Here is a 22,414-nt window from a genome sequence, read left to right on the forward strand (position 1 = left end):
CAGACTAGATGATCATATTGGTCTCTTCTGACCTTAGAGTCTATGAGTCTGAGTCTATAATGCTTTGTATTAGTCACTGAGCATTCTAAAGCAAAGAGATCTAAATGTGTGTGCAGTAAGGAGAATGTGTGCAGTAAGCTCTTGCTGGGTTCTTTCTCCAAGCAGTAAACAGGCTGAAGGCCTGTTGTAATGCATGGTGAAACTTATTATTCGAAGAAAAGGATTGTTCAGGTAAGTAGGATAAGGTTTCTCATTAAAGAAATGGTACTTCTGGTTGTTAAAATCTTGGAATCAATTGCAGCCCTGGCAAATTAGAACATAAAGACTAAAATTTCACATATCTTTTTAAAAAGTTGATGTTTTTTAAAGCAAGTGTATTTTATGTTGCATGGCTGCAGAAGAAAAAGCTTCAGCTTTCTCCTTTTAGTATAGTAAAAAGAACACCAATTACTCAAAGTCTGTCTGTTTAAAAGAAATGAGTTAAGTAATTTCAGGTACTACTCATGCCCCTGAGTCTCTGCCATTTATGTGGTTTTACAGCCATGTTTTACTGTATCTTAAAAATATTCTTTTCTGTGTGAAAGACATAAATAAACAGGGAAAACTGGCTGTTCATGAGAGACAGTGAAAATGACTACACAAAATATTGTCAAACGCACAAAATAAACTGGGGAAAAAAGTAAAAAAAACAAAAACAAAAAAAAAACAAACAAACCCTCATCCACCTTAGCTCTCTAGATTAATATCTTTTATTTGACCAACTTCTGTTTGGTGAGAGAGACAATATTTCGAGATATCAAGATTACACATTTATAGTAATCTTAGGTAATGATAGTAGATAAAGACGTTTCAGACAAAGACTTGACTATATTCCTTTAGGACAAAAAAAAAAAATCTGCCCTTTAGTATAACTAGGGTAACCACTATTAGGAAAACTCATTCCTGGGTTGAAACAGGAAAAAATAGGGTGTTGCCACTTAGAATCCTCTGGAAACTGATAGTTAATTTACATGATTGTTATGCAAAATAAATGAGACATTTCCTCATTGTTTTTCCTTAGTACTCTCCATTTGCTCAGTACCATTGTTTTCCTTTTTCTCCTTTCTGCCCTCAGGAATATGCACATACAAGAGCCTAACTATCTATGTTACACCTTTTTCTGTTTCATAATGATTAAAATTGATTTTAATCCAAAACATGAGGCTTATCTTGGAAGACTGGACTTTTGAAGTACAGTTTCTTCAGTTGTTGTTTTAGCTTTGTCAAACTTGCAAGTGATGTGGGAGGTACCTCTTCAGAATCTCTGAACTGACTAATTTTCATTATATACTATCTGTTGAAAACTGAAGTAATTTTGGTGCCTTTCTAAAATACTTCTCAAATTAATGGGCCTCAAAAAACCAGACAGCTAGGAAATAGCGGGGCACTTTGCAGTCTTCCTTGTGTTTTAGCTACTGCTTTTTTAACTCCTGGAGCTCTTGATCCTGTGAGGCGCTGAGTGGGGAAGAAACTTTCCTTATGGGCAGCTTATCCCATAATTGTGAATGTTGCTTCTGATTCTGGGGAGACTTAAACATGTACTGTACTTTATGCTCTGGAAGTAATTCCATGGAAGTCAATGGGAATACTTACAGCGTGTAAATTTTAAGCATGTGCATGATAGTCTTTGCAGGATTGGGGCCGGCGCTTTCTGTGCCATCTTCTTGAAGCATCTGGTATTGGCCACTGTTGGTGAGAGGATACAGGATATTTTAGGTGGAATTGGTGATCTTTTCAAGTTTGCGATTATCTTCCCAGAAAAAGGAGTAGTGGGAATCTCTGAGTCCCAACAGGTTTGAAGGACTTCAGCTGGGGGAAATGATATGAGAGGGGTCGTCTTGGTTCAGGCCTTGCATTTTGGTGACTTCACAATTGCCAAGCTAATATCCAACTACGGGCCTCCTTTCCTCACTTACGATCCCTTTGCTCTCACCAGCATGGCTGTTTCTATTGGTGACAAGCGCTGAAGATTAACTGATATGCATCCTCAAATCACATGCATTTGACAAACTGGTGTTCTCTTGTATTAAGGTTCAGTGCATTGAGTGAGATGAAATGTGTCAACCGCATTGAAAATTATGACTAAAAGGCAAAAAAGGAAAGGGGGGAAAAAAAAAGCCTGCTAACTCTTCTGACAAAGAATGGTACAGAAGCGATTTACAGTGTGTTAATTCCAAATGCCTCTGCATCTTTGTTTTTGTCTTAGACTGTCTACAGTTGATTAATATAATTATTGCCTCAACTGACATCTTGTGGATTAAGGACTTGTAGCCATGAGGAAAGCTGTACAAACATTTAGTTAAGTAACAAATCAAAAACCCTTTCGGGGACAAGAAGAGCTGCCCCCTTTTTCCAGGTGTTTTAATAAACACCATGTTTAAAACTAATATGGCAACTAGTCTTGGCTTGTGACAATGAAGTCCTGTGTTTGGCTCTCAGGGGAAATATAAGCTATTTTATAAATAGGGTTGTTTTTTAATATTTGATGTTTCAAAGGGGATGCATGAGTGCAGAAAAATTTAAATAATGTTTTAAGGCTGTATTTTGGTAGGAAGAAATTTTTTTAGCATGTAACATTTCTGAGACCATGCAAGATTTGAGGAAATTTTTTAAAAGCATGAAAGATTTAAGAGCCATCCCTTATATTGTATATATATTTTTAATGCAAGTTTCACATCCCTTCCAGGCTTGGGCTCTTTTTTTTTTTTTAATTTGATGTTTTATAGAGGCGAGCTAAAAATAATTTTAATTTAATTAGATGGCAGAACAAAATAGTTTCCTGGTTGTCTTTTGCAACCTTGAAAATTCAAAGGTGATTGGTTTTAATTGTAGAATAGTTGAACTTAAGTACTGTTAAAGTTTCAGCATCTCCTGGCCAATTGCTGGTTGTCTTGCTTGTTTCGAGGTATGTCAGATGCCCTGCCAAAATACCTGATGTCTCAGGTTGAGAACAAACGCTGCCAAGACTTTGAGAATGACCTGAAGCTTCAGTTGTCTTGACACAGCTTTGAAAGGACTTCCTATCAACAGAGAATGCAATTTCAGCAATGAAGCAGCAGCCGTTGCTATGTTCTAGATCAGGGGTGTCAAACTTGCTGATGGTGACAGGCCAAATTCTCATAAACTGCACTTCACAGGGGCCATGCAGTACCCTCTGCCGAAAAATTCGGGCCATCTTCCCCTTTTCGGCGGCGCGGCATCAGCCCTTTTCGGCGGTGGGATTTCGCGGGGGACCGTGTTGCCGGACTGAGTGCATTGCTGCTTTAAGGGATTTCTCTGCGTCCGGCATCGACACTTTGACATTTCACGGACTCTTAAACTGGCAATGCCATAGGTAGAGAAATCTCTTTACGTGCCAATGCCCTCACTTTGGGTGGTAGCACGTCTCAAAAAAACTGGCCGGATGCGGGCCGGATCAAAAAGGTTCACGGGCCGGATGCGGCCTGCGGGCTGTATGTTTGACACCCCTGTTCTAGATGTTTTTGCTAGGAAGGATATAGAACCCAGCCAATGGCTGTAAGAAACATAAATGCAGCATTCTCTGAGTAAGATAACTTTTAACATTTGATTGTATAATGAAGATATTACTTTGAATGGAACTTTTGTATTATTTTAGTTTTAAACTCTTAGTGTGGCTTGTTTTGATAGGCTACTTAAAATTCTTTGTTTATTACTTAAACTATATCATTTTAGTTGTTGCTGTCAGAAGATTTAGTGGTGAAATGAAATGAAACAAAATAACAGAATTTAAGGTAAAGAGCAATTAGGTGGAAAACCTATCTTTTGTACAGGGCCAACCAGAATTTCCTGGCTACTTTGTGATGCATGGTGGTGGATCTGTGCCTCATATATCCTTCCAGAAAAGAGGGTGCTCTGCCTTTTATTGTTTAAGGGAAATAATACAAATATTTATTTAAACAAGATTACAGTTCTGACACAAGTTAATTGCCCTTCCCGGGCTCCATTTTATTTCCCCTTTAATGTGAGGTAAGGGCAATTATCTGGCCCAAACTGAGTTTCCTATTTTCTTAATCCTCAGATGTCACAGTTTTAGGTCCCTATCCTGCTCTAATTTAAATCAGTGGAAAAACTCTTATTGATTTGAAAGATTTAGAATACAATACTGTGTAACGTAAGGGATATTCTTGTTGATTTTAAAGAACCTCCTATTGGACTTTGATCTTAACACTGTCAATAGTATGATAACTAGGGCAACCGAATAGTATAGAACATCTGTTTAAAATGCTTCTGTAGTGATTTCAGATCATTCAGGTTTGCTAAAACCTAGGAGTGACTTATGTACCATTTTATGAGTCGAGGGTTTTTTCAGTGCTGTAAAGAGAGAGAGAAATATATTATGGAATTTGTTCTTATTATTTGTATTACCTAGTACCTAGGAGCCGTCGTTATGACCCCGGACCCCATTGTGCGAGGCACTGCACAAACACAGAACAAAAAGATCCCTGACCCAAATGTGGACATTAGATTGCTAATGAACTGGAATATTTGCAGGTGGTCTATGGAGCTGTTGAAAGTTCTCAGTCTTCAAGTGATGATTCTTCCTAATAGTTTAGCCCAGTGCAGAGCAGAACACTTCTAGGAAAGAAGTCATTACCACCCTGCTCTTTCCGTATTACTAGATAGGTTCTTGGCTGGATAAGGTGGAATGCTACACAGCCGCTGAACTGATCTAGGGTTTAAAGAGGTTATTTTAACCAATAAAGATAAAAACAAAAAGACCTTTTGGGTATTCTGCATGTCATCTTCAGGTTCATCTTTGTCACTTGTACTTTTGGAGAAAATTTTGATCAAAATGTTCAGAATAGGAGAAGCAAAGAGATTAGGCTGACATGGGGATAGCTGCAGGACACAAGAAAAGTTTATTATGGGTGTAAAAATCTTATACCCAAGGAAATGAGATAAACTGCACTGATACAAAAGAAGTTGCAACTTGGCATCAAAGAGTTTATTTTCATTTTTTCACTCATAATCTCCTCTTCCTCCTCCTCATTATTTATTTATAAACAGGAGTCCCAATCAGGGGTCAGGGCATGTGATATGTGCAATTGTTGCTGCAGGCAAGGTTTTAAATTAGAATTGGGAGAAGAACTGTTCCTTGAGAATATCTCTGACTTAAGATGTGATCCACAATGTAAAAAAGTGTCAGAACCACAGTTTTATGGCCTTTGTAATTTGAAGTCAAAGTGCAGTATTCCTATATTAGAGTGTAATTTGCCTTCCTGATAGCGCTCTTTGTTTTAGTCCAGTCAGTGGGATTCTTTAGGTTTTTGGGTGTAACTTGACTGATACACTAAACTCTGCATTCTTTTTGTTATTGCAGTTATATGCTTAATTTTTAGTAGTTCATACATTTAATTAAAACAACAAAGCGTGCCTTTCGTTCAAATACATTATTTGCAGCTTCCAATAATTGTGCTGTTGTTTAGTATATAAAGATGTCAAATAGTGTTTTCTGGGTTTTTTGCCAGCTATTAAAAAGTTTAGTAGTATGCCTACACTCATCTCTTAAATACTGTTGGCCATTGTATGTCAGCCTTTTTGTGGTGTCTGTCTTTTTGCTAACAATCATGAGTAGTACCATACATCCTATATGTTAGATTAATCAAAATCAAATTGTGAAATCTATGTGCTCACCCCTTGATTCCATTCTACCATAGTTTCTTCCTTTTATAGTTTTAACACCCCTTTCGCAGTGGCTGTTTATAAGGTCTGCACACCTTCTCCTGGAAAGATGGTTATCCTCCTCCTAAGACTAACTTACCTTTCTTTAACTATTTAGTTACTGCTCAAACACACATCATCTTGCCCTTCCCCTGACACAGTGTGTCACCTCCTTGGAGCTCCAATCTTACCGAAGTCCTGACTTTTCTATTCGACCAGTTTCTTGTACATGTAGCAGTTGAAGTATCTTTGCCATTTCTTGATGCATTATAAGGCTCTCTGTTGGATCCACCTATCATGCAGCTGAGTGGGGTTGAATAGAACTGCCATAGAAGCTTGGTAATGTCACTTCTTAATAAGTGGGCAGCTCCCACTCAGCTCCTGCTGACCTTGGTCTTTTGCTTGGCAGTATATAGGGAGCTCTGGGTGGTGGAAAATGTATTCAGTCCAATTTCATTTTAAGCATTACCCCAAAAACACAGTTAACTCTCATATTATGAGAGGATGCTAAATTTTAAGTAGATTACAGATGATATCTTTAATATAGGTTTGTGAAAAAATTAGAAGAAAGCTGTGTCTCACTCTAAGGGTTTTTTGGTATGTGCTAGCAATGCACATAGTCATTCAAAAAAATGTTAAACCCAATAGAAGACTTTACTACTGTTCTTCTAAGTATATTTACATATTTCTTTTTCAACGTCTTGATCTTTCCTTAGCTTAGAACAAAAACAACAGTGCCAGGTTATATGCAGAGCGCAATAACCATCAGACCTATTAGTACTCTTTTTCTTTTGTCACCATCTGGCTTCACTGCATATGTTCCCAGGATTTATCTCACATTCTGTGACACTTTAAAAATACTGTACTTAACTTTTAGTTATTAATTATAGGCAGCTTTTCAGAGATCAATTGCCAAACACAACATTATTTCAATAGTAGGAGAAAATTAAGTTTGAAATGACAAATTAGTTATTATTTTTAAAAGAAACTTAAATGAAGATTAATATAAATTTTATTTTGCCTTTTCTTTCAGTTTTGATTTTAAAGGGGAAAGTATTTTCCAGAGGGTGTTAGTCTAGCTTTTTAAAATCCTTTTATTTAAATAAATACTACAAATAACACACTGTTATTTTTGAGGCAAGAAAGAATATGAAATGCATCTTTTCATTCCCTTTTCCTTATGTTTTCCAAATAAGCTTAACTCCTAAAAATATAAGCTGCTGATAGGTTGCTGTACATCTACCACTTGTTAATATTTGAGAGACCATCACTTCCCAGCATAACTCCTTTCTAAATTTCCCTGCCCAACAGGGAATATTCTGCCCTTACTCAGTAGAAGTAGCCTGTGATGAGTGTTTAAGGATTGGCTGGCAAAATTAATTTGTTTAAAAAGTGGCCATCTTTCCCCACTACTATTCAAACCCCAGTGGATCTCCCCTGTCTGAGCCCCATCAATGAGCTGCTTGACCACTGGGCCAGGGGGATGGTCCAACTATAGTGTTTCTTGTAGGAGGAGCTCAGCAGTGGTAGGTCTTGCATAGTGCTGTCTTTCAGTAAAGAGAACAGTTATTACATAGATGTGCGTTTTCTAAATCCGAACAACCTTTAAAAGCATAGGGAGGATTTGGAAAGGATTGGTTCCTAAGAAGCTAGTATACTGCAGATTCCCAGATTTTTTTTTCCTGTTGTTAAACTGCATCTTATATGTGAGACTACCTAGAGAAGGCAGGGTCCTGTGTGCCTACATACCAAAATAATAACAGCTTCCTTGTCAGAATTATTCAGAGTTCTGGCATTAATAAAATATTGTGTGCATTAGAAAATGTTTTCCTAGTTAGAAAGTAAAAATCAACTGAATCCTTGAGAGGACAGGGCTTGTTATATAATGTGACATTAATGATGGAGCTGCAGCCCTTTGTTTCCATTTAAAAAAAAAAAGGCTGTTCTTTTAAGAGTAAAAAATGACATAACAGGGACATAACATGATGAATAAAACCTGAAAGAAAAACTAAGATTTTATTCCCATGGGGGTAAGTTATTGTTGATCATGAACTTTGTACATCTAATATAGGTTCCCTTCTGGAAGATGACTTATTTATTTGAAAAGACATGACAGGGTGTATGGTTTGTTTTTTATTGTAGCCCTGATAGAATGCTAAACTTAAACAATTCAGATTGGTCTTGGGTGTTAATGCCCTGAACATGACCTGTATTGGAAGAGTAGTTACTTTCAAGTTGGTCCTTGACTCTGGTGCTCTGAAGGAGGCTAGCCTGTTCCACCCCTGTGTTTCACAGGGAAATAAATAAGAGAGGAAAGTTTTGGAAATCTGTATTTTCACATTTCAGTATTCAGAAATGCAATTCTTGTCTCCAAACTACTGACCAGCTGTTCTGGATTACCAGAAGTAAGCAGGCACTGTATGACACTGGAGTTTTGAAGATAGAAAATCTGAAACATGATACATATGTGGAATGGGGTGGGAGGACAAATGGAGAATGAGTTTGTGTTGTGGTTTGTCCAGGATAAGTATATTCTGAAGGTCTTTCCTGCTATGCCTGATATTGAAATAGAGCCTCTTAATATGTAAATACATTGGAGAAATTGTTCAGGATCAATTCAGCTTTACATTAAGTTTTCCTTATCATACTGTCACAGTTAGGATACTGCATATGATATGCCACATGCAATAAGTTACAGTGCCCTTTATAATTCAGAGTCTCTTCTCATGTGAGCACTCTCACATTCTTTACCACCTTTTTGGTTTGCAAATGCACCTTAGGATCCTGCTGAGAATGAGAGATCTGAGTTGATCATCAGCGAGGATCTCTCTGTCAGACATGGTGTGGCTTTTCAGATATGACTGCAAACAAAGGAAACTCCAGAATTGGCCCATTGGTAACCAGATAATGTAGAATTCCTATGGACTCAACAAGCAGGAAGCTTGAAATTTTGTTTTCACATGTCTCCTCTCTTGATGCTCAGTTGTGCAAATATCTAACTGCCAATAACTGGAAATATCCATGGAAAATTGCATTTTATTTGTAGTCAGTGACCTGAGCTTCAGATTGGATTGCTCCAATGCGTGGATATTTTTTATTTTGAAATAGCTCAGGAGGATTTCTATTTATTTTCCTTTCAGGTAGGCTATATACCCCTCATATGTCTCATTCCTGTATAGTAGATGTGCTTCTGCCTGATCCAGTGTTTATGACTCTCATTGACTTCTGTGGCCATTGGAGCAGGCCCCTAATCTACAATTCATCTTTAGGAAATGACTTACACAGATGATTTTATAAGGACAGTCTTGATATTTGGGGCTTTTTCTTATATTACCCCCCAACCCCAGCCTGATTTTTCACACTTGCTGCCTAGTCACGCTATCCTTAAACCTATCCACCTATATTTTAATGGTTAGATTAGAGATTTTATTTTTGTTTTCTTGTTTGTTTCTTTGCTGGGTCTCAAATCTTTTTGTTGGTGAAGATCTTTGAAGTCCTACACGTAGTTGGCAATGTCAGTGGAACACTGCACCCCTCTCTACTTTCCAGTTTAGATGTCTCTAAATCTAAAGATGGGAAATCTGAGCTAGCTAAACTAAAAATGACCATGGTTTCAATCTGTCCCCAAATATCCTCAACTTCCACTAAAGTTTGTTAGATTTGAGAGCACTCAGCACTTCACAGGAGGTGCTTGGCACTTTTCAGGCTCTGGCTGTAATTCTCTATGGATAGCTCTTATGGGGCAAAATATTCTTTTCTTTCCCTTGACTTCACTTTGATTTTTTTTTTTAAAGGTGGCTGCTGAAGCTTCTGTTTTTAATTTTTTTGTATTTTATCCTGTTTATAAGAGAGGCATATCTGACAAGAATGTATTTTTATTGTCATTCTGCAATTTGGGGGAGGCAGCAAAGCCATTCTCCTTCCTTAAATGTGGGCATGTCATATGAAAACCAGTTTGCTGGAGATTCAGTTTATTCAGAAGCTGTCATTGAGAGGTGTATCTGCCAGAATTGTTTGGGACATCTTCCAGAAATAACAAGTCATTTTGTTTTGGTACATTTTTACAATCTGATCAATAAGGGGCATCTTTCTCTCTTCTACCTCTATCACTACCAACTAGTTACTGAAAAGGACGGAAAATATCAGAGAACTTGTACTAACCTAGTCGGTGATTCTTCCAGTGGTTCAGATGTTTATAACTTGGAAATATTTCAATCTCGTTTCCCTAGGTCACCAGTTTCTAATGAGTTTTTTAAAAAGGGGTACAGGAGAAGGATTTTCTATATAGCCGTACCGTTTTTACTGGTCTTTTGCAATAGAAGCCATAACAGAAAAAAATTTAGTTTTTTCTTGTATACTGTGAGCTGGGAGTAGATGCAAACGATGCAGTTCTTGAGGTGGGTGTGGGGACAGATGCGTGTCTTGTGTTGCTGAAATGACCCACAAGCAGAGATGGCAAGCTCTGTAAGGGGTTCTTTCCATTTTCCTTCAGCCAAACAACGGAAAGGAGTAGATACACTGGAAAACCTTCAGGGTAACAAGATTGGCAAGAACTGAACAATCTACAGAGGAAATTTGTGAAATTTAAAACTAAACTAGTCAGAGCACTAGAAAAATAATATCTTAAGAAAAATTCTGCACTGATAAGGATATGAACTTTCTGACCTCTTAGATCTTTACCATCAGTTACTTCTCAAATTATCGATAAATTGTGGTTCTTCTCACACTTTTCACCCCTGGCGTAAAATGATACAAAGTTCTATGGAATGAGGTAATGATTTCAAACATGTAACCATAGCCCATTTCACCTAGTAACGTCAGTTGTTCTCAAAGGTTTTAGAGAAGAGCTTTGGATAGTTGTCAAAGCTCAGTTCCTAATTCAAGAGAGTAGATCAGGAAATTAACATTCTGAGATGAATACTTACTAAAGTTGACCATAATGGAATACCATTATTCTAATGAAAATAATTAGAAGAAAGCAAATTCAGGACTGTTACTAACTTTTATGGATTTATAACCACCTGCTCTATATTGGATCACCTTACCTGCTCATATCCTTGTCAGCCAGCAACTTCCCCTCAGGTGTTACCAAAGTCCCTCATCCCCTCACCACACCTCTGTTTGTTTGTGAGGCCTTCCCTCTGGTGACTTTTCTGTATAAATATGGTAGCCAACAAGTAAAGCCAGACATACCAGATTTAATCTTTGAATCAGTCTGATGGTACCAAAACTAAACCATGGATGGGAAATCAGGACTGCTGGGTTGGATGTCTGTATTTGACACAGGGCTCATGGAAAGATGTGGCCCTATGGAGTTGCATTGGTCACATAAACACTGATGGCCTTAAGCTTATAACAGATGAAGGACTCCATTTTGGATCTGTCACAAATAAGATGGAAGCTAGGCTCTGCAGAAATACAACATGAGGCTCTCCATGCAGAGTTATTTCTGATAGCAGTGCCTTGTTTTGTCATTCCGAGGCAAACATACTGATTATCCAATTCTGCTCCAGATTTAGAGAGATCTCTTGTTAATTTTTCTTTGGATAGTGTTTTTGTGCTAATAGCTGACAAACAAAATTAAGGAGTTCACTGAAGTGGAAAATATTGAAATTGCTGTAGCCTTCTTTGTCTTTCTCACTCTCACCTAACCCATATACCAAACTGAGATTTAGACAAATGTTCATGATCTTATTCTCCCCTTCACTGCAGAAGAAATAGTGGCTTATTCAGAACCTCATACATTGCAACTCTTTTTCTTCTAACCAATACAATTTCTGAGGTTTTTATTTGGAGAATGAAGATGCACGATCTTTTCAAGAAATGAACTGAAGCAAATATTCTCACTTTTTTTACAATACCTTAATACCAATATTATTGGATATGGATTTAATAAATTTATTTCAGATTAAAATTTGAATCTAAAATATTCAACATACTACTGTTTTACCTTTACCAGTGGAGAACTATTTATACTTGTATTCCGCATATTTCAAAGTTCATGCCACTGCATAAAGTTTCTAAGATTCCTTTTTTTTTTTTTTTTTGAATGCAAGGTTCTCCCTTTGCCATAAATTATACTTAAGCACTGAAGGGGCATCAGGATTTGCTCTAGATAGCTTAGTGCATTGAGACCTACCTCAGTGTGGGTATATAAAATGCATGGCTTCTTCTAACACAAATTTTTTAGTACAAGACATTTGGGTGGTATGAATACATTCTTTGGTTCAGCTCCGCATACTTAGAAACAGTTGACAACATTTCAAACTCTGGGATTAAATACTGATTTTGTGGGGGAAAGCATTATTCCTCATCTTAACACAATGGGTGCTTGGTCTATTTCTTGTTATGATGAGAGAATTATCCAGGTTTCCTCCATCTTTCTCTTCAACCATCACTTCACAACCTGGAAAGGCCCCCATAAGTCTACCTTTCTGGTAAAGTGGACTTAATGGATTTCCTTCTATCACTCCCCATTGAAGTTACTCAGTTTGGTCAAAAGGGCTCAGTGGAGAGAAATAGTAATATTTAGCACCCGTATAGCCATATTTATGTTTAAGCTGCTTACAGACATGAACTAACTGATCTTCACAATGCACTAGTTGAAGTGCATATTATCATTCTCCTTTATGGATGGGGAAACTGAGGCAGTACTATGAAATGCCCTACCAGAGCTAGCTCTCCCCCTGCACAGTGCACAAGTTTTGTATTTCTGGACAGACCTTTGCTTGATGGCATCACAACTATAGAGGTTTTTTTTCCTTATTAATCACAGCTATTTTTGTGGGGGGTTTTCCCACTTATTAATCATTTATATTGGGCTAATGCCTACAGGCCTCAACCAAGTTTGGAAACTATTACAACATATAGTCAATGACAGTCAGTCACTGCCCCCAAGAGCTTACAGTGTAAAAGTGGGCTGGCGGTTAACAGGCTGGCAGTTAATATTTCTGTAAGTTGCAGGAAATATATGCATACTTGGTTTTATATATGCATCCAGATGCTATGGTGATGGGTACAAATATAAATTTATTAAAATAATCAAGAGGCACCAGCAGGAGACAAATTAATCTCTCCACACACACAAAAAAAATCAATTTTCAGCAACTAGTGAGGGTTAGCTACGGACACAGAATCTGACAGTATTTTTGTGTTCTTAATGATATTGTGTTAGCACAGTAGTTGGTGCTTGAACCAAGAAATGATGATCACCTTGTATTGCAGAAATAACTCTGAATCCTTTTCTTTTGGAAGCATTTATTTGGTACTGAACTTTGGGTTAGGTTATGTTTTTGTTAAGCTATGAATGGTTTAAGAAAAGTATTTTTAAAGACTGGATGGAAATGCTTATTATCTCTGGTGTGTTATCAATGGGGGCCTCTTAAAGCTGATTTTACTTTGCCATAAGTATGATCGAGCATTAGATTGCTTTTCACACCCATAATGTGTGTATTGCTTGCTCACTAACCGTGGCTAAAAGGCATGAAGTCACAGACAACTATTAAAACGTTTAGATTTCTAGCTTGTAAATATTGCATGTCTCACAGAATTCAAGTGAAATCCAGTCTTAGGTTTCTTTTTCATTCCACTTCATATCCATGGGGATGCAGCATTTGTGAAAGAATCAATTATCCATTTGTTAGTCAGAGGAGCTTTACAAATTATACATTAGCAGATTGATTTCTGAGGTTCACCATTGAGGGACTGATAGTATAAGGTGGGATGATGATGAGTGTCAAGGGAGAAGGAGTTGCCACAAAGAACACAATTAAAAGAGGCTTCATGAATGGCTGTGAATTTATTCCTAATTGAAGAGCTGACATAATCCATACTAAGTGTATTTATTTCAGGCATTTTATATTAGGTAATTGATTATCACATGAGGAGCATTTGTTGGCAGTTACTTGACTTCCTTTCCTTCAAATTTAGGGTTTTGCAAATTCCTGTATTATGTAGAAGATGCCTACTGGCCTTTTTTTCCCCTTTCCCTAAACTTTCCCCCACCCCCATTAAGATAACATTTTTTGGTCTATTGTGTCAGGTTGACATTATTGATTTTTGAACAGTCAAACTTACTTATATGGTCCAGAATTCCAAACATGTCTCCATCAGAAAAAAAACTGCAGCAAATGGAAATTCAGCTGAAGACTCTTCCTCCTCTTGCACCACAACTGCCATACTTTCTTTATGAAATTCTGATTTTGTTCTGAAGTGAATCATTTCAGTTGAGTCCTTCATAACTGGAGTGGATCCTCTGTACTGCCAGGGTTAAAGCATACTCCTTTTGTTCCATGTTTTTAAATATTTGGTTTAACGTTATTTATACAATACCATACGTGTGGTTGGTGCTTCACAAACAGGTAAGTCATGGTTCCTGTCCCAAAGGATTTACAACCTAAGGACCTGATCCTGTAAACACTTACTATCTGGCCTAACTATTTTGAGTAGTGTCATTGATACTTTTTACCCACTTCAAAAGCAATGTGTCCAGTAAGTTTGTGATCTAGGGCCCAGCATCTCCATTATTATTCACTGAATGATACTGGTGTTCCTAATGAATGGATTTGAACCTTGCTTCCATTGCTTATAATGTGTGGGTTTTTAAAAAGAAGCAGCATCTCAATTTTTTCTCCTTTTTAAAATAAAGTAGTTATAAATCTATCCACTTAAAAATTACAAAACAAAAAATACCCTGCAGCCCACTGGGTAATCTAATTTTTCTTCCATATTTTAACAAGGTAGTGAATAAATGTCTACTTCCTACCACTGGCTAGCTCCTCCTCTTTCATTTTTATATTGAGTAAAGGTGGCAGACTATATGTGTAGGGAGTTTGTTCCCTTTCTACTTTTAAAAACCTGTCGTGTATGGCAGACCAATAAAACTCTTGCATACACCAGTTGAAATCAGGTTTAAAAAAATAAAGGACGGCAGCTGTATGTGTGTGGTGGTGGCTGAGTAAATAAAGATGTGCACATAGTGTTTTTATTTTATTTTCTGGTCTTTTACATTTGTGACTTTTTTTACTCCACCATAAAATTTAATGAAGAAACCTAGGAGCAAGAGGGAAAAATGTACAACATCTTTGTGCATTTCTTGTTTGCTGAAAAACCAACATTCTCTACAAGCTGTTGACAGATATGAATATGGCTGAATGCAAACTCAGCCTCGTTGGTTGGTACATTAATACAGTTTTTAAGGCTTCTAATATAAAAAGATGACTTGGCACTATTTTTAGAAGTGCATCAGTTTAGATAACAGGTCTAGCCTTTTGCTATCTGTAGTCTGAATTCAAGAAGTGCTAGGTAACTCTAGGTAAGTTCTGGATGGCTGACAAGTAGAACATAACTTTGATAATTGCAGACTTGACTATTATTTGGTTCTGGATTCACAAGTTCCTTGTGTTTTGTGTAAGATATCATTTTTTTAAACTCATGGGTAATTCTTTATTTTAAGTAGTGTGTTTAATATTCACACTTGGCTGTTTAAAAAGAATACACCACAATACACACAAAAAGGTTTATCACCACTCACTGACCTCTAGGTTGAGTTGCTGAGATTACAAGTCAGGAGAATTGTCCAATTGCCGGCACCACAAACTCAGCTTGTGCTTTGAAAAAAATCCGTCCACATTCTTTCTGCTTTGTGAATCATTGCCAGCTATAATGTTTCTGCAGTTGAAACTTAGCTGCCAGTTTGGTTGACGAGCAGCAAGTATATCTGATTTTGATTACTTCCACTTTGATCTTCCGTAGCTGTAGCTTCTTTGTAGTGCAAATAACAATAACTTTTTTGTCATGAAAGCAAACTGATATGAATAGAAGACGCACACAAAGCAGACAGGTTGAGTAATAAGATGCTGATTTTACACAACAACATCTTTAACCATAACCTAACTTTTATATAAAAATGTTAATGACTCCAAAGCACAGTGTGAAAATGTGGAGAACATTAACTGAAAAGTCTGAATGCTGCCAAGTAACCTTGCAAAATTCTACTCACTCCAGGCCCTTGTCTATTTTAGAAATATATTTGGCTTGCTAGCCACCTGTTTGGTGCCATCTAAACATGTTTGTGAAAGCATTCCTTGCATCCACCCAGATGTGCCACGGGTGTTTTAGCACCAATATGCTTTGAGCAAAAGTAATTATCATGTGATACTTCACCGTACTATTTTTTACGAGTGCGCAGATTTGTTTCCCTACCATCCCACAATGCATTTGTCACCGCTTACGTAATCTACCTGGTCTGCTGTCTATACTGCACTGCAGAGAGAACCTACATACCTGTACAAATATAGCTGTGCACCCTGAGGGGTTCAGTCATGTGCTGTTTTCACATAGTCAGCTCCCTCTAATTCTGTTAGTGGCACGTCCAAGAGAAGGCCATATGCGGCTAGCTGTGCTGAGGCTGACATGTGGGCACTATTGGCAATGTAGGAAGATGAGGAGATACTGGGACAACTGAACTCATTCATTACAGTTTAGCCTATGACCAGGTGTCTGAGTGACAATGGCCAAGGTGGATGTTCTAGAATCAAGAAGATAAGGGGATTGTGGGTCCTTTGTAAGAAAGCTGTGACAATAACAACAGTAGGTCCAGCTCAGGACAGAAAATGTGCCCCTTTCATGACACACTGGACTGAATCACACCAGTCAGCCTCACCTCAGTCCCTGGGAAAATCATGGAGCAGGTCCTCAAGGAATCCATTTTGAGGCACTTTGAAGAGAGGAAGGTGATCAGGAACAATTAGCATAGGTTCACCAGGGGCAAGTCATACCTAACCAGCCTGATTGCCTCTACGATGAGATGACTGGCTCTCTGGATGTAGGGAAAGCGATGGACGTGATATACCTTGACTTTAGCAAAGCTTTTGATATGGTCTCCCACAGTATTCTTATCAGCAAGTTAAAGAACTATGGGTTGGATGAATGGACTACAAGATGGATAGAAAGCTGGCTGGATCATTGGGCTCAACAGGTAGTGTTCCACAGCTTGATGTCTAGTTGGCAGCCAGTAACAAGTGGAGTTCCCCAGGGGTCAGCTCTGGGGCTGGTTTTGTTCAACATCTTCATTAATGATCTGGTGGATGGGGCGGATTGCACCCTCAGCAAGTTTGCAGATGACACTAAACTGGGAGGAGTGATAGATATGCTGGCGGGTAGGGATAGGAAACAGAGTGACCCAGACAACTTGGAGGATTGGGCCAAAAAAAATCTGGTGAGGTTCAGCAAGCATAAATACAGAGTCCTGCACTTAGAACGGAAGAATCCCATGCATGCCTACAGACTGGGGACCGACTGGCTAGGCAGCAGTTCTGCAGAAAAGGACCTGAATGGACAGTGTTACAATGGACAAGAAGCTGGATGTGAATCAAAAGTGTCCCTTATTGCCACGAAGGGTAATGGCTGTGTCGTCGAAAAGAATCACACTGCTACATTTTAGAGTTGGATCGGGTGCAGCTTTAATTGTGACACACACAATCACATAACCATACCTACGGGGAATACTATAGCCATAGGGAAAACCCAGGTGGCTATAGGGAAGTCAAGCAGCATGTCTGGATGCGGGGCAAATGTACTTCCCCTGGCTACCAGATACAAAAGATTTATATAGGGGTTGCTTAGGTTCATTTACATGTTGATTGTATAGTGGAATTTGATTAACAGTTTATACTTAGGAAAGACAATCACAATGCACAGTGGGGCACACCAGACGCCCTCACAGGAACGCCCAATGAGTCACTTGAGTATACAATGTAGTTTTCAGGGACCCTGGTTAACTCCTGAAGGTGCTTGGTGAAACAATACTTGTTCAAAAGCTAATTTGTATGGAGGGAGTTTCTATGGGGCCGGTAAGACAAAGGGGGGCAGGTAATGGTACTTATAGAAACAGGTGAAGTCTGTTCACAGACTTCAATAAGGCTTAAGGCTCATAAAAGAGAACTTGCCTCTCGGGTGTGGTTCAGAGACCTCTTGTGGGATTTTAACATCTTTATTCTAATTTCAGTTGAGGCATTCTGTTAATGGTTTAGCCTGGGGCTTCTATTTCAGTTTCAGGCTACAACTTCAGGCCAGGCCTTCTATGACCAGTTTCAGACCAGGCATTCTATTAATCAATTTTATGATTAATTCTTTGACTCCACACCTGCTTAAGTATGAGTATTGCCATCAGATTGAGGGAAATGATTATTCCCCTCTATTCAGGATTGGTGAGGCCACATTTGGAGTACTGTGTCCAGTTTTGGGGCCCCCATTACAGAAAGGATGTGGACAAATTGGAAAGAGTCCAGCGGAGGGCAACAAAAATGATTAGGGAGCTGGAGCACGTGACTTATAAGGAGAGGCTGAGGGAACTAGGCTTGTTTGGTCTGCAGAAGAAAAGAATGGGGGGCATGGGGAATTTGATAGCAGCTTTTATCTACCTGAAAGGGAGTTCCAGGGAGGATGGAGCTAGGCTGTTCTCAGTGGTAGTAGATGACAGAACAAGGAGCAATGATCTCAAGTTGCAGTGGGGGAAGTCTAGGTTGGGTATTAGGAAAAGCTTTTTCACTAGGAGGGTGGTGAAGCACTGGAATTGGTTAGCTAGGGAGGTGGTGGAATCTCCATCCTTAGAAATTTTTAAGATGCGGCTTGACAAAGCCCTGGCTGGGATGATTTATTTGGGGTTGCTCCAGCTTTGAGCAGGAGTTGGACTAGATGACCTCCTGAGGTCCCTTCCAACCCTAATCTTCTATGAATCTATGAATCTTCATTACATACTTCCAAAAAGCCAGAGATGTTTCTGGATAGCATAGAACATGGAGGAGGCCACAGAGGTTGAAGTGGCATTTCTTAAGCCTTCTCTTAAAACAGAAACAAAGATGATTGTTCTCCTTTTGCTGCTAGTTGTGCAAGAGAGGTTTTGAAAAGCAGTCGGAAGGCTGAATTGAGGGAGGAGAGGGGTGTTCCCACAGTACTTGTGAAGATGCCAGATACCAAGAGCAGCTGTGGACAGAATTTGCTTTAGTGGTTCTGCACACCTTACACCTGGGACAATCAGCTCTGTGCAATATTTTAAGATAATTTTCACCAGACAGAGCTCTGTTTAGGACCTGGACCACAACAACAGACTGTTGGGACCAAGTTGTTATTGAGAGCTGTGATGAGTGGTAATGGTTGCATAAGGTAAAATAAAGGAGACTTGTGTGTGGGTGCGCACTGAGAGAGCCCCTTCATTCCCATGCCAGTCTACCAGAGTGAGAACATAGCTCCCTTTGGAAAAGAGTGGCAATTTTGCCTAATAGTAGTTGGCTTCCTGGAATAGTTGCCTGTTGGTTGGGCACCAGTTTGGGTTCAGGAAGCCCATAAGGAGTGATGCTGTGAAAGTGTGCATGGCAATATATGATGTGGTTCATGAAGATGTATTCCAGGTGGCCAGTGTGCCAGAGATCACTCGGGGGTTTTAAACAATTGGGATTCTTGAACTTAGCTGGAAATGTTGATGGAACCCGTGTGTCCGTTCAGTACCCTTTTCCATCCCAAGCCCAGCTGTATATTAACAGAAAGGGGTGTTACTCAAGGGTGGGTGATGTGGGCCTTCACAGATCACGATGTCTGGTGGACATGTACATGAGGTGAGCAGGGAAAGGACATGTTGCCAGAGTTTTTGAAAACTGAGGCAGTAAGGAACTCTGATCTCACCTGACAACATTGACATTAATGGTGTGTCTGTTCCCATTGTAAATCACTGCATCTCCTCAATGAAACCATTCCCAGATTACCCGCATCGGGACAGGTACTGATTCAACTCTATACTCAGTAGATGCCGGGTAGTGATGAAATGTGGTTTCTGGGGGACTGAGCTGACAATGGTGATCCTCTTCTGGAATGATCGTTTTAGTGATTAAATGTAGCATTTATAATACTTGTCTGTAGAATTTTGAAGAACATATGTGAAACCAAAGGTGATGTCGTCTTTGCACACAGGAGCGAGGAGGCAGAGGGGTTTGAAGCAGCCTGTACATAGCTGGACAGATAAGCTATTGAATCTGAGGCTGTTACTTAGAGCAGCCTGCAATAGGAATGCTGACCTAACCAGAAATACTCCGTGCAGACTCTTTCAAGGTCATGATGGAGAATTGGGGATGGGGCAGTGAACTGAATATCTCAGAGTTTGATCCCTTTTCCTCACATTTCCTTTAAGCTTCCTAAAGGCTCCCAGAAGGCCTTAGACTATCTCCTGTAGTCTGCTGAGCCAGGAGCTGTGATATAAGACGGTGTAATTATAACAGCAAGTGTGGACACGCAACAAAACCATATCTGAAATAGCATGATTGGCATTAGACACACTACATTACTGCTATCCTGGTGGTGCAGTTACAGATAATTCATTTACCTAGTGTAGACACTGCTAAGAGATAGGTTATTTTTCTTTTCACAAGTGAGTACAATATATAATGCCTTTTTACATCAGGTTGAGCATAGTAGTAAGTGTTGAGTGAGTGTATTTTGTGTGTGGGCTGTTTAAATTTTCATGACGATTTTGCAAAATCTTTTTAAATGTGTAAGGGATCTTGAAAATGGTGGGTGAGCATCCTTCAGTGACAAAAATGAGACATTTGTTTTGTTTGTAACTTTGACAGTACATGGGAGTATCATTGACATAGTGCATAAGCAAGTTTTTGATACTTGAGGATAGTCGGATGTGTTCTTGTTAGTTGAAGTACTCTGGAGCAAATGTATGATGTTAAATGTGCTCAAATGATGTAACAAGTACTCGTGTTATTTAAGAGAACGGCAGATGCTTCTGTTAAATTATATACAAAGGCATGCTGTGTAATCTCATGGGCTGCAGATGGAACAAAATGGTTATTTTAAATGAATGGTAAAGATCATTACCAAAAATTATTTAATCTTGAGGGCCTTTTTTGAAATTATTTGGTAATGACAAGATGTAGGTTGTGTAGTTTTGTGTTGTTTTGTTTCAATACCTCCTTTTCAAGATAGTGTGAAAGATAGAACTGAACGAGTTAGAACAGAGATTTGTAGGCCAAAAAATAATGGCTATTATCATCGTGGACCAAACTAGAACAACTGAAAATTCTTCCAACGTAACATTCTTCAACATGTTCTTAAAAATGTATTTTGATGCCAAGAGAGACTCACAATGAGCATGTTGTACAGTTCAAAACTATGAGTTGTAGAGGTATGGCATTTTACATACAGCTCCAAGTCCCTGCATTAGGTAATTAGGAAAAATGTCAGGTTTCTAGGTTAGGCACAAGGCTAGAAACAAAGATATATTTTAGCATTGGTATCGAAAGACCTTTTTTATGTTTCTTGAATGCATGTAGCTAAAACACTAGAGAGATTTTATTGCTTAAATTCTGGGGGGAGGGAGGGGGGGAAGCAAGGTATTTGATCATTGATGCAATTTTTTCTTAAAGTTTACATGTTCTTTTTATAGAGCCCAGTGAAGATCAATCAGATCAGCCTGGATGAAAGTGGAGAACATATGGGCATATGCTCAGAAGATGGCAAGGTACAGCTAAATCACTTACATATTTAAAAAGATACCAGGCAGTATTTGTGTACTAAACTTTAGTTCCGCATGATATCTGTGCAGTAAATACTTGTGTTATAAGTAATTTGATCTTCCGTTTCAGGAACTGGGCTCACCTATGAATGCTCATAATTAAAGTCAAATATATTTTGCACAAATGTGCCTTAGGAAAAGTAATTACAAGAATGTCAATAATGTAACTGGTATTAAGCTGATTAACAGCTGTTGCAGGAGGACATGTCACCTTAATCATTACTGCTATGCCAGTTATACTTCAGTGACTAGTCTGCTGCTTCTGCAAGACAGTAGTTTAATGCCTTTCTGCTATAAATCCACAAAATTGGATTTTGTGGCCATGATTTCTGTGGGCTGCTAGTTTTCATTTTCACACGTTATGAATGTTTCTCTTGAATTATAGAATCTTTTGATAAGCAATCATAGTTTATCAGAAGAATAAAGTGTCTTACAATGGCCACATTAAATAAATGCAAAATCAATGTATGTACAGTCCTAAAAAACTGGCACCTACTTCCTTGAATGTGGACATATATCATCTGTACAGTGTATAACTAACAATTATCATTGCTTCCTTGGAATGTTGAGCTGCGACATTTAGTGGTTTTGGTGATTGATTTTCCACTTATAAGAATGTCTTTTTTGTTTTTAAGTCAGTGGCAGTCTTTTCTAATGTTGGTTTGCAGTGATAAAATTCTAATGCACATGGTGAATTTAAACTTCTTGAAAATAATACTACTAATAAACAGATGCAGTGCATTAAAAATCACTTCTTAATATCTATCTCACTTACTGAGTATAACATGGTTTTCACTAATCTAATTCAGCAGTGTTTGGTGATCCTAATCCACCAATCCATTAAGGATCAGTAAATTAAAACTAATGTTGGCTCTTGTGATAGGAAAAAAAAACATTTAATTTCTATTTACTTTAAAAAATGAGATTGCTTCTCATGCATGGAGCCAACTTATATATCCAAGCCTAGTGTTTCTCAAAGATATCTTGATGTTAGTATCTTGACCCACTAATTAGGATACTAGTGCCTATCAAAACGGGTTGTAGAATTTAACAACCTGTGAGAAACTCAGCCCAGGTGATGTAATCTAAGCAAGATAATGGAAGGCTTAGTAATTGCTT

General features: G+C 38.4%; 1 protein-coding gene across 3 annotated transcripts in view; it reads left to right on the top strand.

Annotated features, from left to right (window-relative positions):
• Positions 1-22,414, top strand: part of VPS41 (VPS41 subunit of HOPS complex) — a 150,199-nt gene that overhangs the window by 28,057 nt on the left and 99,728 nt on the right. For all 3 annotated transcript variants that reach the window (XM_067550401.1, XM_067550400.1, XM_067550402.1), the window contains one exon: positions 21,167-21,241. In XM_067550401.1, the coding sequence (XP_067406502.1) occupies positions 21,167-21,241 (75 nt within the window). The remainder of the gene's footprint in view (positions 1-21,166; positions 21,242-22,414) is intronic.

This window comes from Emydura macquarii, unplaced genomic scaffold (genome assembly GCF_026122565.2).
Source record: "Emydura macquarii macquarii isolate MOO-44397 ecotype Brisbane River unplaced genomic scaffold, CSIRO-AGI_Emac_v2 contig_1263, whole genome shotgun sequence".
Lineage (NCBI taxonomy): Eukaryota > Metazoa > Chordata > Testudines > Chelidae > Emydura > Emydura macquarii.